Source organism: Salmo salar, chromosome ssa03 (assembly GCF_905237065.1).
Source record: "Salmo salar chromosome ssa03, Ssal_v3.1, whole genome shotgun sequence".
In the NCBI taxonomy this organism is placed as follows: Eukaryota; Metazoa; Chordata; class Actinopteri; order Salmoniformes; family Salmonidae; genus Salmo; species Salmo salar.
Window position 1 is genome coordinate 84,025,534 of NC_059444.1, and position 13,663 is coordinate 84,039,196.

The 13,663-nt window shown below is 45.3% G+C and overlaps 1 protein-coding gene across 1 annotated transcript; it reads left to right on the forward strand.

Annotated features, from left to right (window-relative positions):
* Window positions 1-1,101: 1,101 nt before the first annotated feature.
* LOC106601842 (transmembrane protein 100) lies at window positions 1,102-1,545 on the forward strand. The gene has a single exon (XM_014194246.1). It carries the CDS (start codon window positions 1,102-1,104, stop codon window positions 1,543-1,545), a length of 444 nt encoding a protein of 147 aa, XP_014049721.1.
* Window positions 1,546-13,663: the final 12,118 nt, after the last annotated feature.

Here is a 13,663-nt window from a genome sequence, read left to right on the forward strand (position 1 = left end):
TTGTCCGAGGAGGTTAGGGCATGAAGTCCGACTGTGATATCTTGTTGGTATAAATATAGGTTTTCATATATGGACTGTATGTCTGTCTGTGAATGTGTTTCTAAATGTATCTCTGTGTGTGTGTGTGTGTGTGTGTGTGTGTGTGTGTGTGTGTGTGTGTGTGTGTGTGTGTGTGTGTGTGTGGTCCCTCTGTGTTGTGGCAGGGTGCAGTGGGAATGCCGTTGTTGTATAATTAGTATGTCGAGCGTGATACAGCTGTGCCGTTGCGGCGAGGTGTGTGTGAGAGAGAGAGGTGGCAGATGCTCCAAACACTCCCCTTCCTCTCTCTACTCTGATAAAAAAAAATGTTATCTCTACCTCATTCTGCTTGTATCTTTTCTATAGTTGAATCCTGGCAGAATCGTGCTCCCCTCCCTGCAGAAAACGTAGCAGTAGGTGTTTCTTCTATTCTCCAGGGGATACTTTAACTCTCTACCGCATGGAGATAAAAAAGAGAATAAAGGAAAGGAAGGAGAGGATGGAGAGAGATGAGACGGAGAGGGAGCAGTTAAACTGTTCTTCTCCTTTTCTCCCTTCCCCCTTCCTCTTCTCTCCTCCCGCTTCCTGTTCTCCCACCACTCCCCATTCCTCCCTGCCCCGGAATTTGACATCACATGTGCTGTGGCCAATCGGAGGCTTTGTTCCGCCCACTTTCCTCTCCCTGGCTCCACCCCCTCCGCTGGCCCCTTATATATCCCCCTACAGTCCCGGCAGCAGAGTGTACAATGTGCTGGCAGGGAATCAGCAGCAAGCAGGGCACACGCAGCAGAGAGACAGAGAGAGAGGGAGGAAGAGACAGGGAGAGTGTGAGTAGGATTTCTGCGCTTTATGACCAAAACCTCACAATACTTCCCACTCTAGCTATTCCTCCCTTTCTTCTCTGTGCTCTGAGACAGAGAAACCTCCTCTGGTTGTCTGTATTTCTTGCTCCAGGCCAGTGCTGACTACTACTGAGGAGAAGATAGCTGAGGCAGAGGCAGCTCCAGGAGGATCTGCTGCCTGGTCTGCATCTCCAGCCTCCACCTCCTCTCCCCCTGCGGAAGGCCGGGTTAGTCCGACAGGATGGGCTGCACCACTGGCAAACTGGCCTGCCAGACTCCACCCCAGCCCCCAGGAGCCCCGGCCCCTGGACAAGACAATCAGGCCCTGAGCCAGCTGGAAGCTCAGGGGCCCAAAGTCCCGGAGGTCCTATCCAGTCTGGAGCGCCTTTCCCAGGCCACGGGCGGCATGGAGAAGTCCTGGTATCGCTGCATCTTCCCCTTTGGCATCATCTCATTGGTGATCGGTGTGTCGGGCACGGCTGTTACTTACACATACAACGACCTGCCCCTGACCAAAGTGGTGACGGTAGTGTTGCTTATAGCCGGCCTGGTGCTGACACTGACCGCCGCCGCCTGCTGGACGGTCCACAAGAGAAAGAAGAGGAAAATGAAAGAGAGGGCCTCAGGAGCCGGAGGAGGAGGAGGAGGAGGGAGCTCCTTTACCTCAGAGCAGTGCCCTTTGTGAGGAACGCCTGGAGCCTGGGATATTCTGACCACACAGGGACATGAGAGAGGAGAGAAGCCCCAGGAAGGGAGTACCGCCAGGGGGCTGGGCTAGCCACCACCACCAGCCCTCCCTAGTCTTTATGGAGCCTGGCTGCTCTTGGCTCAGCTCAGAGCTTGGGAAGAGGTGTGGAGAGGAGGACAAGGACTCAGGAAGAGGTGTGGAGAGGAGGAAGACAAGGACTCAGGAAGAGGTGTGGAGAGGAGGAGGACAAGGACTCAGGAAGAGGTGTGGAGAGGAGGAGGACAAGGACTCAGGAAGAGGTGTGGCAAGAAGGAGGGTGAGGACTCAGGAAGAGGTGTGGAGAGGACGAGGACGAGGACACAGGAAGTGGTGTGGAGAGGAGGAGGATGAGGACTCAGGAAGAGGTGTGGCGAGGATGAGGGCTAAGGGTTCACGGACAGACAGACAGGCGGAGGAAGTACCTGGGGAAGTCTGAGGAGAGAGGCACAGGGAGAGAGACAGAGGGAGAGAGACAGAGGGAGAGAGACAGAGGGAGAGAGACAGAGGGAGAGAGGCACAGGGAGAGAGACAGAGGGAGAGAGACAGAGGGAGAGAGGCACAGGGAGAGAGACAGAGGGAGAGAGACAGAGGGAGAGAGACAGAGGGAGAGAGACAGAGATAGAGAGACAGAGAGAGAGAGAGACAGAGAGAGAGAGAGACAGAGGGAGAGAGACAGAGAGAGAGAGAGAGAGAGACAGAGGGAGAGAGACACAGAGAGAGAGAGACACAGGGAGAGAGAAACGGATGGTTCTGGCATGCGGGTTCACCACCTCCTCCACACACGCGCTTCTACCGTCGGACAGCAGGTGTCCAGTGTCAAAACAACCTCTCAGGAGACACACAGGCTCCCTGAGACCCCCTCACACACATTGACACACACAGCGGGAGCCTCACACAGACACTTCATCCGCTATGCCGAGCTGCTGCCGGAGTCAGTGCTGCCGTCACCGGCCGCGTCAGTCGCAGCATTCCTCCCAGCCAGGACAGGTGACAGGCCGTCCGACTGGTGAAAAGTGGGCCAGCGACGGCAACTCGACACCGGGCCGAAAGAGGAGTGCACCCGCGTCGGTGCCCCGCGTCATTCACTCGTCCTGTGACACTGCAGCAATGTGTTGGGGCTTTTGTTACGCAACGGGAGAGTGGAACCTGAGTCCACCAGGATCTTACTGGCAGCTGGTGGTAGAGGGACGAGGAGAGGAGCAGGAGAGGGCAGGAAAATTGTGTGTTTATATGTGTGAGTGTATTTGTGTATGTGTGTGTGTATATGTGTGTGTATATGTATGTGTGTGTGTGCAAGAAAGACATTCTGCTGGACCGAAAGAGTATGTACAGAACCTGTGGACTTTTTCCAGTGTAAGAACACAAGAACTAATGTATGGAACAAAGAAATCACACATCTACACTATTACACTAGACCAGAGTGACCAGTCCCTTCAGTATTACAGTAGTAGGTCAGTCTGTGCCTTTGTGCCTTTCTGAGGCACAGAAAAGACTACTATTCTAGACTGTGGAATACAGACCAAGGAGGAGAATATTCCACATGTCATAAAGGCTATAAAGGCCCAAAGGAAACAATGTCTCTCTGCCTCAGCTATTGGTAACACAGAATTCAGAGTTTTTAGGTCCAGCACCGGTGTTAATCCTGTCAGTGGAAAAGGGACGTGAAGGCATTTTCCCCCCTGTTTTCTCCATGCAGCCATTCTGGGAGTGGAGAGTGGAGTGGAGTGGAGAGTGGAGTGGAGAGAGCTGAGTGAGGGACTGCACTGCACACCTGATACGCTGTAGTGTGACTATGAGCATTGACCTCTGTCAGTTTCTCTGCAGTCGTACGACCTCAGCTCCTCTCTCACAGAGAGAGAGCAAGAGAGAGCGAGCAGGGGACAGGACGGGATAAATGAAGGACATTACTGCTGAGGGGACATTCCACCGAGGGAGACTTTGACTTGGTGACACTCCACTCTGAGGGACCCCTCCCGTCCCCTTTTCAGTGCCTTGAGCGAGTGGAGCAGAGAACTGGAGAGCTGGATCATGGAAAAAGGCTCTGACTTGTGTGTTACCCGTTTCCATCTGCTTTTCTGCTCTTTGGAGAATTTCCCCCTCTCTCTCCTCCCTCTCTCTCCTCCTCTTTCTCCTCCTCTCCCTCTCCCTCCTCTCTTTCCTCCTCTCCCTCTCCTCTCTCTCCCTCTCTCTTCTCCTCTCCCTCTTCTCCCTCTCTCTCCTCCTCTCCCTCTCCTTCCTCTCTTTCCTCCTCTCCCTCTCCTCTCTCTCTCCTCCCTCTCTCTTCTCCTCTCCCTCTTCTCCCTCTCTCTCCTCCTCTCCCTCTCCTCCCTCTCTCTCCTCCCTCTCTCTCCTCCTCTCTCTCTCCTCCTCTTTCTCCTCCTCTCCCTCTCCTTCCTCTCTTTCCTCCTCTCCCTCTCCTCTCTCTCCTCCCTCTCTTCTCCTCTCCCTCTTCTCCCTCTCTCTCCTCCTCTTTCTCCTCCTCTCCCTCTCCTTCCTCTCTTTCCTCCTCTCCCTCTCCTCTCTCTCTCTCTCCTCCCTCTCTCATCTCCTCTCCCTCTTCTCCCTCTCTCTCCTCCTCTCCCTCTCCTTCTCTCCCTCTCCTCCCTCTCTCTCCTCCTCTCCCTCTCCTCCTCTCCCTCTCCTCCCCTTTCTCCTCCTCTCCCTCTCCTTCCTCTCTTTCCTCCTCTCCCTCTCCTCTCTCTCCTCCCTCTCTCTTCTCTCCCTCTTCTCCCTCTCTCTCCTCCTCTTTCTCCTCCTCTCCCTCTCCTTCCTCTCTTTCCTCCTCTCCCTCTCCTCTCTCTCTCTCTCCTCCCTCTCTCATCTCCTCTCCCTCTTCTCCCTCTCTCTCCTCCTCTCCCTCTCCTCCTCTCCATCTCCTCCCTCTCTCTCCTCCACTCCCTCTCCTCCCTCTCTCTCCTCCACTCCCTCTCCTCCCTCTCTCTCCTCCCTCTCTCTCCTCCACTCCCTCTCCTCCTCTCTCTCTCTCTCCTCCCTCTCTCTCCTCCTCTCCCTCTCCTCCCTCGACCCTGACAGACAGACAGCTATCTCAGGGGGAGACAACCCTCCCTCCCTCACATTACTATTACCATTAAAACATTTCCCACTCCCCCCTCACCATTTTTCTCATCTCTCGTGGAATAGCCTGTTGTGACTGACCACTGGAGGAGACTGGGACTACTGCAGCACGACAAACACGCAAACACACACACACGCAAACACAGACACACGCAAACACACTCAAAGACCGGTTTTCCATCCTTTCCTCTCTTTCCTCAATGTTCCTGAAAAATTAGGAAACTGCTCAGGGATCTGGGAAACCCCTCTCTTGCGGTGGTGAGGATTTATTAATGGCATTCATTTGATTGGACCATCCTCATTTTGTACTGATGAATCAGTGTTTTAAAAGGATCTGTACAGGTTTGTGTCATTAGGGAATAGAGGCAGTGGACTCATCTAGCTTCTCTCAATAGATGTTCTGAGAATGAGTAGGCTAGGCTACACAGTGTTACTGAGGTAACCACTTGGGCTGATTGTCCTGATGATAGAACTAACATTGATGATTGTCTTGATGATAGAACTAACATATTGATGATTGTCTTGATGATAGAACTAACATATTGATGATTGTCTTGATGATAGAACTAACATATTGAGTGTGTCTTGATGATAGAACTAACATATTGATGATTGTCTTGATGATAGAACTAACATATTGATGATTGTCTTGATGATAGAACTAACATATTGATGATTGTCTTGATGATAGAACTAACATTGATAATTGTCTTGATGATAGAACTAACATATTGATGATTGTCTTGACGATAGAACTAACATTGATGATTGTCTTGATGATAGAACTAACATTGATGGTTGTCTTGACGATAGAACTAACATATTGACGGTGGTCTTGACTACTACAGTGTATCTCTGGATGCGTAGAGAGAGTTAAATGGGTGTAGATTAGAATGCACATACACGTCAACAGAGGTAGAGAAGGGAGTCTGGCCTTCAGTCTGGAGCGGTGCCTGTTTTAAACGGGCTCTCCCCTTGACAAAAGTGTCATTGATTAGCCAAGTATTGACCCAGTCCTATAGAACACCAATGGCGTCTAGCAAGGTGTTAAATGTGTCTATGCATAAAGAGAAAACAGATACATAGCCTTTCAGTGCCAAAGACTCGGTCTGCATCCCAAATGGCACCCTATTCCATATTTAGTGCACTACTTTTGACCAGAACCCCGGTCATATGTAGTGCACTATATAGGGAAAAGGGTGCCAATAAAGACGCAGCCTCTCTCCACTCACAGGTCAGCCTCAGCTCTATGGTTACATGTCTAGTGTAGTAGGATAGACATGCAATGGCATGGATCAGCCCTTTCTCCTGCTTTTGCCTTTGTCCCGAAAATGTTGCAGTTTATTGTGTGTGAATGTACTGTAACTATGCCCTCTATTGAATGTGTTAGTCAGTACAGCTTTGTCTTATATCCTCTACTCTACTGAACCCAGCCAAACTGAGGTGAGCTCTACTGCGCTGGCCTACTGGAATTATGCTGGAAACATTTGATGAACTAACGCAGTATGGTTCAGATTGGCACGATAGTGTGAAAAGGCTGTGAGAGAGAGAGAGAGAGAGAGACAGAGAGAGAGATGGAAAAAGTACCCAATTATCATACCTGAGTAAAAGTATAGATACCTTAATAGAAAGTTACTCAAGTAAAAGTGAAAGTCACCCAGTAAAATACTACTTGAGTAAAAGTCTTAAAGTATTTGGTTCTAAATACACTTAAGTAGTCTTAAAGTAAATGTAATTGCTAAAATATACTTAAGTATCAAAAGTAAAAGTATGAATCATTTCAAATTCCTTATATAAATCAAGAACAGACGGCACTATTTTCTTGTTTTTAAAATGTACGGATAGCCAGGGGTACACATTAACACTCAGACATCATTTACAAACGATGCATATGTGTTTAGTGAGTCAGCCAGATCTGAGGCAGTAGGGATGACCAGGGATGTTCTCTTGATAAGTGCGTGAATTGGACCATTTTCCTGTCCTGCTAAGCACTCAACATGCAACAAGTACTTTTGGGTGTCAGAGAAAATGTATGTAGTAAAAACTACATTATTTTCTTTAGGAATGTAGTGAAGTAAAAGTACCCCAAAAAACTACTTAAGTAGTACTTTAAATTATTTTTACTTAAGTACTTTACACCACTGGTCATTCTGAACGGAATACGATTATTATTTAGAGTTAGAATGCTTTACTGGAAACGGCACTGAAAATGTCTCTGAACTCTGGCTGCTCTGGCGCAGGATAAAGGCAGTGGTCCGGGCGTTAAGCCACAGAATAGGAATGCTGCCTTCTTGTCCTTTTTGTTACTGGACAGAATAACAAGTGGCTTTACTAGCTTGGTGGCGTTTCTTAGTGAAAACAGTTTCTGGCTTTACTGGCTGAAGTAGCTGGGTTCTCCAGTACTCTCACTGGGCACAGACGTCAATTTAACGTCTATTCAACGTAATTTCATTGAAATGACATGCAAACAGCGTTGATACAACCAGTGTGGCCACAGTGGGATGTGTATACTATTCTATGTGCTTTACAGCCAGCTCTACTGACTTGCGTCGTCACGGCATGCCATACATTGTTAGTCGAGTTTGGCATGACAACGGACACGACCAAGGAGTCAGGCTGAGGCTCAAACACGTCTGCTACCAGCAGGCTAGCTTCAAAAGGTCTTTTCACATTGCGTGTGGTTATCCCAAGTCTATACTTAACCCCAGACGCTCTTAGTCCTGGGCTAGAAACGCTAGAGCAGGGGTTCTCAAAGTGGGGTCTGCAGACCCCTGGGAAGGGGAAAACTGAAAACTAGCTGTTATTGGCAGAGAGGTTTGGAACTCTCTTTCTTATTGGTCTATTAACTAATTTATTGCTAGAACAAAACACCATCCCATCAAAACATGCTGAAATTTTAGGTGGACTTTTCAACAGCTCTTACAGCATTATCATAATTTTCCCAATTTCACAGTATTATTCCAACCTCATAGTGTGGAAATATATAAATATAATGTTTGACTGCACTGGGCCTTTAAAACAGCAAAGTTGTACATGCCTCATTACAAAATGTGTAGAATTGCAGGAAATGTGCTTGAAAACTGCAACATTTTCTCTCTGATGCCAAGAGGCGAGCTTTAAATTGTTCCTTTCCCTGGCCAGAGACTTGGTTCATCCAGCCATGCACTGCTGAAGTCATGGTAAGACTGGAGTAAAACTGGAGTTGTTCTGTTGAATTTCCTTTTTTTTCTCTTGCACTAATTGAACATGATTAATGAAGACTGAGGAACATATTTATTTCATGAGTCTCTGGTGACTTACGCTGTTATGTTTCTATTTCCGTGGAGTATTTGCCACAAATAGTAACATAACATAGTTTTAAATTGAAAGGAAGCCAAGTCTGAATATCAAAAGAAGCAGGGTGGGATATTTATAAAAGAGATGATTTGTAGGCAGCGCTCTGAGAATCCCTTAGAAGAGAGAGAGAGAGAGACAGAGACAAGGCCCCAGGTGGTTCTGATGTTTACTGATGATTACATTGTAACCATATCTTTCTCTCCCTCTCTCTCCCTTTATATGTCATTCTCTCTCCCTCTCTCTCCATTTATCTCTCTCTCTCTCTCTCTCTCTCGGTCATGGTCTCCCCCTCTCTCTCCCTTCATATGTCACTCTCTCTCCCTCTCTCTCCATTTATGTCTCTCTCTCTCGGTCTTGGTCTCTCCCTTCATATGTCACTCTCTCTCCCTCTCTCTCCATTTATGTCTATCTCTCTCTCTCTCTCTCTCTCTCTCTCTCGGTCTCTCTCCCTTCATATGTCACTCTCTCTCCATTTATCTCTCTCTCTCTTGGTCTTGGTGTCTCCTCTGTGCAGCGTGTTCTTCTATTAGAGAGAGAGAGAGAGAGAGAGAGAGAGAGAGAGAGAGAGAGAGAGAGAGAGAGAGAAAGAGAGAGAGAACCCAATTGTCATACTTGAGTAAAAGTATAGATACCTTAATAGAGAGAGCGAGAGAGTTGTGCAATTTCATTGAGAGAAATGTACCGCAAAGTACTACGTGCAGAGAATACAGTCACAAGCAGTTAGGCTGTCATTCTAACCACACACAGAGACACTGAAACAACACACACACACACACACACACACACACACACACACACACACACACACACACACACACACACACACACACACACACACACACACATGGACACACACGGACACACACACACGGACACACACATGCGCACGCACACGGATATGCACAGTCCGACACGTAGGTCTCTGAACACCTACGCAATCCCACATGCATGTACTGTGTGTGTTCAGCTGTGTGTGTTCTGCTGTGTGTGTTCTGCTGTGTGTGTTCAGCTGTGTGTGATCAGCTGTTTGTGTTCAGCTGTGTGCTTGCTTGTGAGGGGAAAATCTCGTTATGTAATCATATATACAGTACGTAGTAGTACTTGATGTGATACTTGAATAGCACTTAGGTCGTGTTCATTAGGGCACACTGTAGCATAAGATTTTACAACGGAATATGAAAACTAACGTTTCTCATTGGATAAGTTCAGGTACTTCCACACTACTTGGGTCTGTTTTCTTCCGTTCGGTGCCTAATGAACACGTCCCTGGTATGAGGTGATGTGATGTAAAGATGGAATGATGATTATGCTGCAAAAGAGAAGAGAGAAAAAGAGGGACATTACCTCTACTCCGGGTGAGGGATGTCTTTAACAAATAGTGGACAGCCATGTCTGTCTGCTGAAACCAATGCTGTTTATTTGTCACTAGTGACAGAAAATGTGTCTGTCTGCCCATTATGAATATTCTATGGTGAATACAACTGTATTTATATTTGGATATTTATACTCTATATCTGAACGTGTATATTTTAATTGTTGTAGTACCCCTTTCCCGCAGTTAAATGACCTAGTGGCCTCATGGGTGGAATGTTATTCATATTTTTCATAATTTCATAATTAATAAACATTATTTTTTTAAACCCACCGAAAATCTGGTGTTTCTATGTCAAACAGTTTTGTTATATTTCACTCTTCTGTGATGTATATGAAGTGTAATATTGGGATTCAAACATTTCCTATCTGGCATCTTCTTTTTTTGTTGTTGCCCATAACCTTGTGTGTGAGGTGTATACTTTTGTTTCAAAGTAGATTTGTTTAAGACTACCAAGAACCACTCTGTGTGACCTTGATTTAGCCCACTGCACTAAAAGGTTATTTAAAGCAGTGATGTGAAAATCCTCTCTTTCTGTCATCTCTTGGTATAAGGTTTTGATCGAAGAAAGGATAACTCTGTTTTGGCTAAGAAGTTTAAAGGGATAGACTGCCTTAAAAGTAAGGAAACACATATCTAAATATGTCATTTAGCTGAACTGTCCCTTTAATTTGACCACAACACAATTAGTGCTTGTGCATTGTGAGGTGTTTACAGAGCTGTTGAGTCTTCATTGATGCTCAGGTTAACCTGGACTCCAGGTTTATCCCTATAGATCTGTCAGGATTTCTGTTCTGCAGGACTGGGCTAAAAATAGAGGAAGAGTAGGGGGAGGGAAGGAGTGGGTGGAGAGAGAGAGGGGGCGGGGGGAGAGATAGAGAAAGAGGGGGGAGCGAGAATGTCACAATCTTCGTCGTCTGAGGAGGAAGAATCATCGGACCAAAATGCAGCAGATAAAGTGCTCATCTTCGTATTTATTAAAGAACCACACTTAAACACAAAAACGAAAACCAGTCCCGTAAGGTGCACTGACTATACAAGGAAACAACTACCCACAAAACCCATGAAGACAAACCCCTACTTCAATATGATCTCTAATCAGAGGCAACGAGGATCAGCTGCCTCCAATTAGAGATCAACCCAAACATACACAACATAGAAATAGAATAAATAGAAAGGAAAATATAGAAATAGATAACATAGATAACACGCTAAAATTATTTAAAAAAAACATAGATCAAACCCAAAATCCCAAAACACACAAAACAAACACCCCGCTGCCACGCCCTGACCATATTATAACAACAAAATAACCTCTTTACTGGTCAGGACGTGACAGAGAAGGAGAAAGACAGTATGCTATTTGCTGTTTTTCTTGGAAAGCCTGGAGCATGTTTGTGTGTGTGTGTGAATGGTTGTTCTGTCTTATTGAGTCATTTTGACAAATTGTTTTTCCAAAGAATTATCTGTTTATTTAAGGGACAATAGAATTCCCAGAACACAACCTCTTCGTCATAACTAGATCATAACAACATTTTACCAACAGTGTTGAGAGAGAGAGTGCTTCCATTTATAAACATGTTTCCCTTCATCATTGCATCACCTCTCAATGCCAGAGTCATAATCCCAGTCATTAAACCAGCTATGTGCTGTCTAGATTCATGTAACCTGTTGTGTTTCAAACAGGAAACCTGTCTCATCACAGAGCATTGTAGTGAAGAAACTCAGGGAATAAATCTGCTGTCACTAAGGCCCAGAGATGTTCCTTGTCAAGTCACATGGTCAAGGAAAAACGTAGGGTCCAGGAAGTTGGCCCAACGAAAGGCACCATCTACTGGTGAAATGGGGTTTTCAGAAAATCATATTCACAACAAAAGCCAGTATCCTCATTTATTTCTCTCTCTCTCGCTCTCTCCCTTTCATCAGTCATATTATTATGACTTAATTGAAGTTGAGAAAGACAGGCTAAATACTGCTCAATACTGCTCTCTGGAAAGATCAATTAAACCATTGTTGTTGTGAGCATGTGTCTAGCTCGCACTGTAATAACTATTAACCATCCTGCCCTGCCTCTGACACACACACACACACCAACCTTGCACGCATGCACACTATGCATGCACACTACACATGCACACACACACAATCACTCTCTCATTATCATTATCATTCTGTTCCATTCTCCTCCTCTGTCTCTTTCTCTTTGTTTTTTTCTCCCATCTCTCCTGCTCTCTTTCACTATCTCTTCTTTCCCTATCTCTTCCTTCATTATCTCATCTTTTCCTTTCTCTCCTTTTCCTTTCACTATCTCTTCCTTCACTATCTCTTCCTTCACTATCTCTTCCACTATCTCTTCTTTCCATTTCTCTTCCTTCACTATCTCTTCCTTCACTATCTGTTCTTTCTATCTGTCTTCTCATCACATTGCCAAATAGAGATCCAGCCATAACTATGACAACACATTACCTCCAAATGTAGCATAAATTGTTGTTGTCAATTATCACCACACATGCCGTATAATGCATGTATTACTTGTCGCTCTGGATAAGACTACATGACTAACGAGAAACAGGCTATAGATGTCAGGTGACATTCACATCAACTGAAAGCACTGTACCGAATAGATGCCATATAATGCTCTTATTGTAAGTTGCTTTGGACAAGACTATAGCCTAGGTGACGGTAATGTGAAATATATATCTTGATGTAGCATTCCATGAACTGAAAGCCCTGTACAAATTACAGATGACCTAGTAGTCAATGGCGATGGGAAACAGGTATGGATGTAGGGACTGGGGCGAGTGTGTTTGGGGTTGGGTGGAGGGAGGTGGAGTGGAGGGGTGGAGAAGGGTGAAGAGGTCAGTGGGGCCAGTGCAGATGGAGGGGAAATTAGTTACCTGAATGTTCGAGTTAAGTACAGATAGAAATGACAGGAATTTGGCTGGGGTGCTCATCTGCCCCCTGCACCCTCAACCATCCACAGAGACTTACTGTCAGTGTTCTATTCTGACACACTGTCAGTGTTCTATTCTGACATACTGTCAGTGTTCTATTCTGACATACTGTATTGTTCTATTCTGACACACTGTCAGTGTTCTATTCTGACATACTGTCAGCGTTCTATTCTGACATACTGTCAGTGTTCTATTCTGACATACTGTCAGTGTTCTATTCTGACATACTGTCAGTGTTCTATTCTGACATACTGTATTGTTCTATTCTGACATACTGTCAGCGTTCTATTCTGACATACTGTCAGCGTTCTATTCTGACATACTGTATTGTTCTATTCTGACGTACTGTCAGTGGTCTATTCTGACATTCTGTCAGTGTTCTATTCTGACATACTGTATTGTTCTATTCTGACATACTGTATTGCTCTATTCTGACACACTGTCAGTGTTCTATTCTGACATACTGTATTGTTCTATTCTGACATACTGTATTGTTCTATTCTGACATACTGTATTGCTCTATTCTGACACACTGTCAGTGTTCTATTCTGACATACTGTCAGTGTTCTATTCTGACATACTGTATTGTTCTATTCTGACACACTGTCAGTGCTCTATTCTGACATACTGTCAGTGTTCTATTCTGACATACTGTCATTGTTCTATTCTGACATACTGTCAGTGTTCTATTCTGACATACTGTCAGTGTTCTATTCTGACATACTGTATTGTTCTATTCTGACACACTGTCAGTGTTCTATTCTGACATACTGTCATTTTTCTATTCTGACATACTGTCAGTGTTCTATTCTGACATACTGTCAGTGTTCTATTCTGACATACTGTATTGTTCTATTCTGACATACTGTCAGTGTTCTATTCTGACATACTGTCAGTGTTCTATTCTGACATACTGTATTGTTCTATTCTGACATACTGTCAGTGTTCTATTCTGACATACTGTCAGTGTTCTATTCTGAAGAACTGTCAGTGTTCTATTCTGACCTTCTGTCAGCGTTCTATTCTGACATACTGTATTGCTTTATTCTGACACACTGTCAGTCTTCTATTCTGACATACTGTCAGTGTTCTATTCTGACATACTGTCAGTGTTCTATTCTGACATACTGTCAGTGTTCTATTCTGACGTACTGTCAGTGTTCTATTCTGACATATTGTATTGTTCTATTCTGACACACTGTCAGTGTTCTATTCTGACATACTGTCAGTGTTCTATTCTGACATACTGTATTGTTCTATTCTGACACACTGTCAGTGTTCTATTCTGACAAACTGTCAGTGTTCTATTCTGACATACTGTCAGTGTTCTATTCTGACA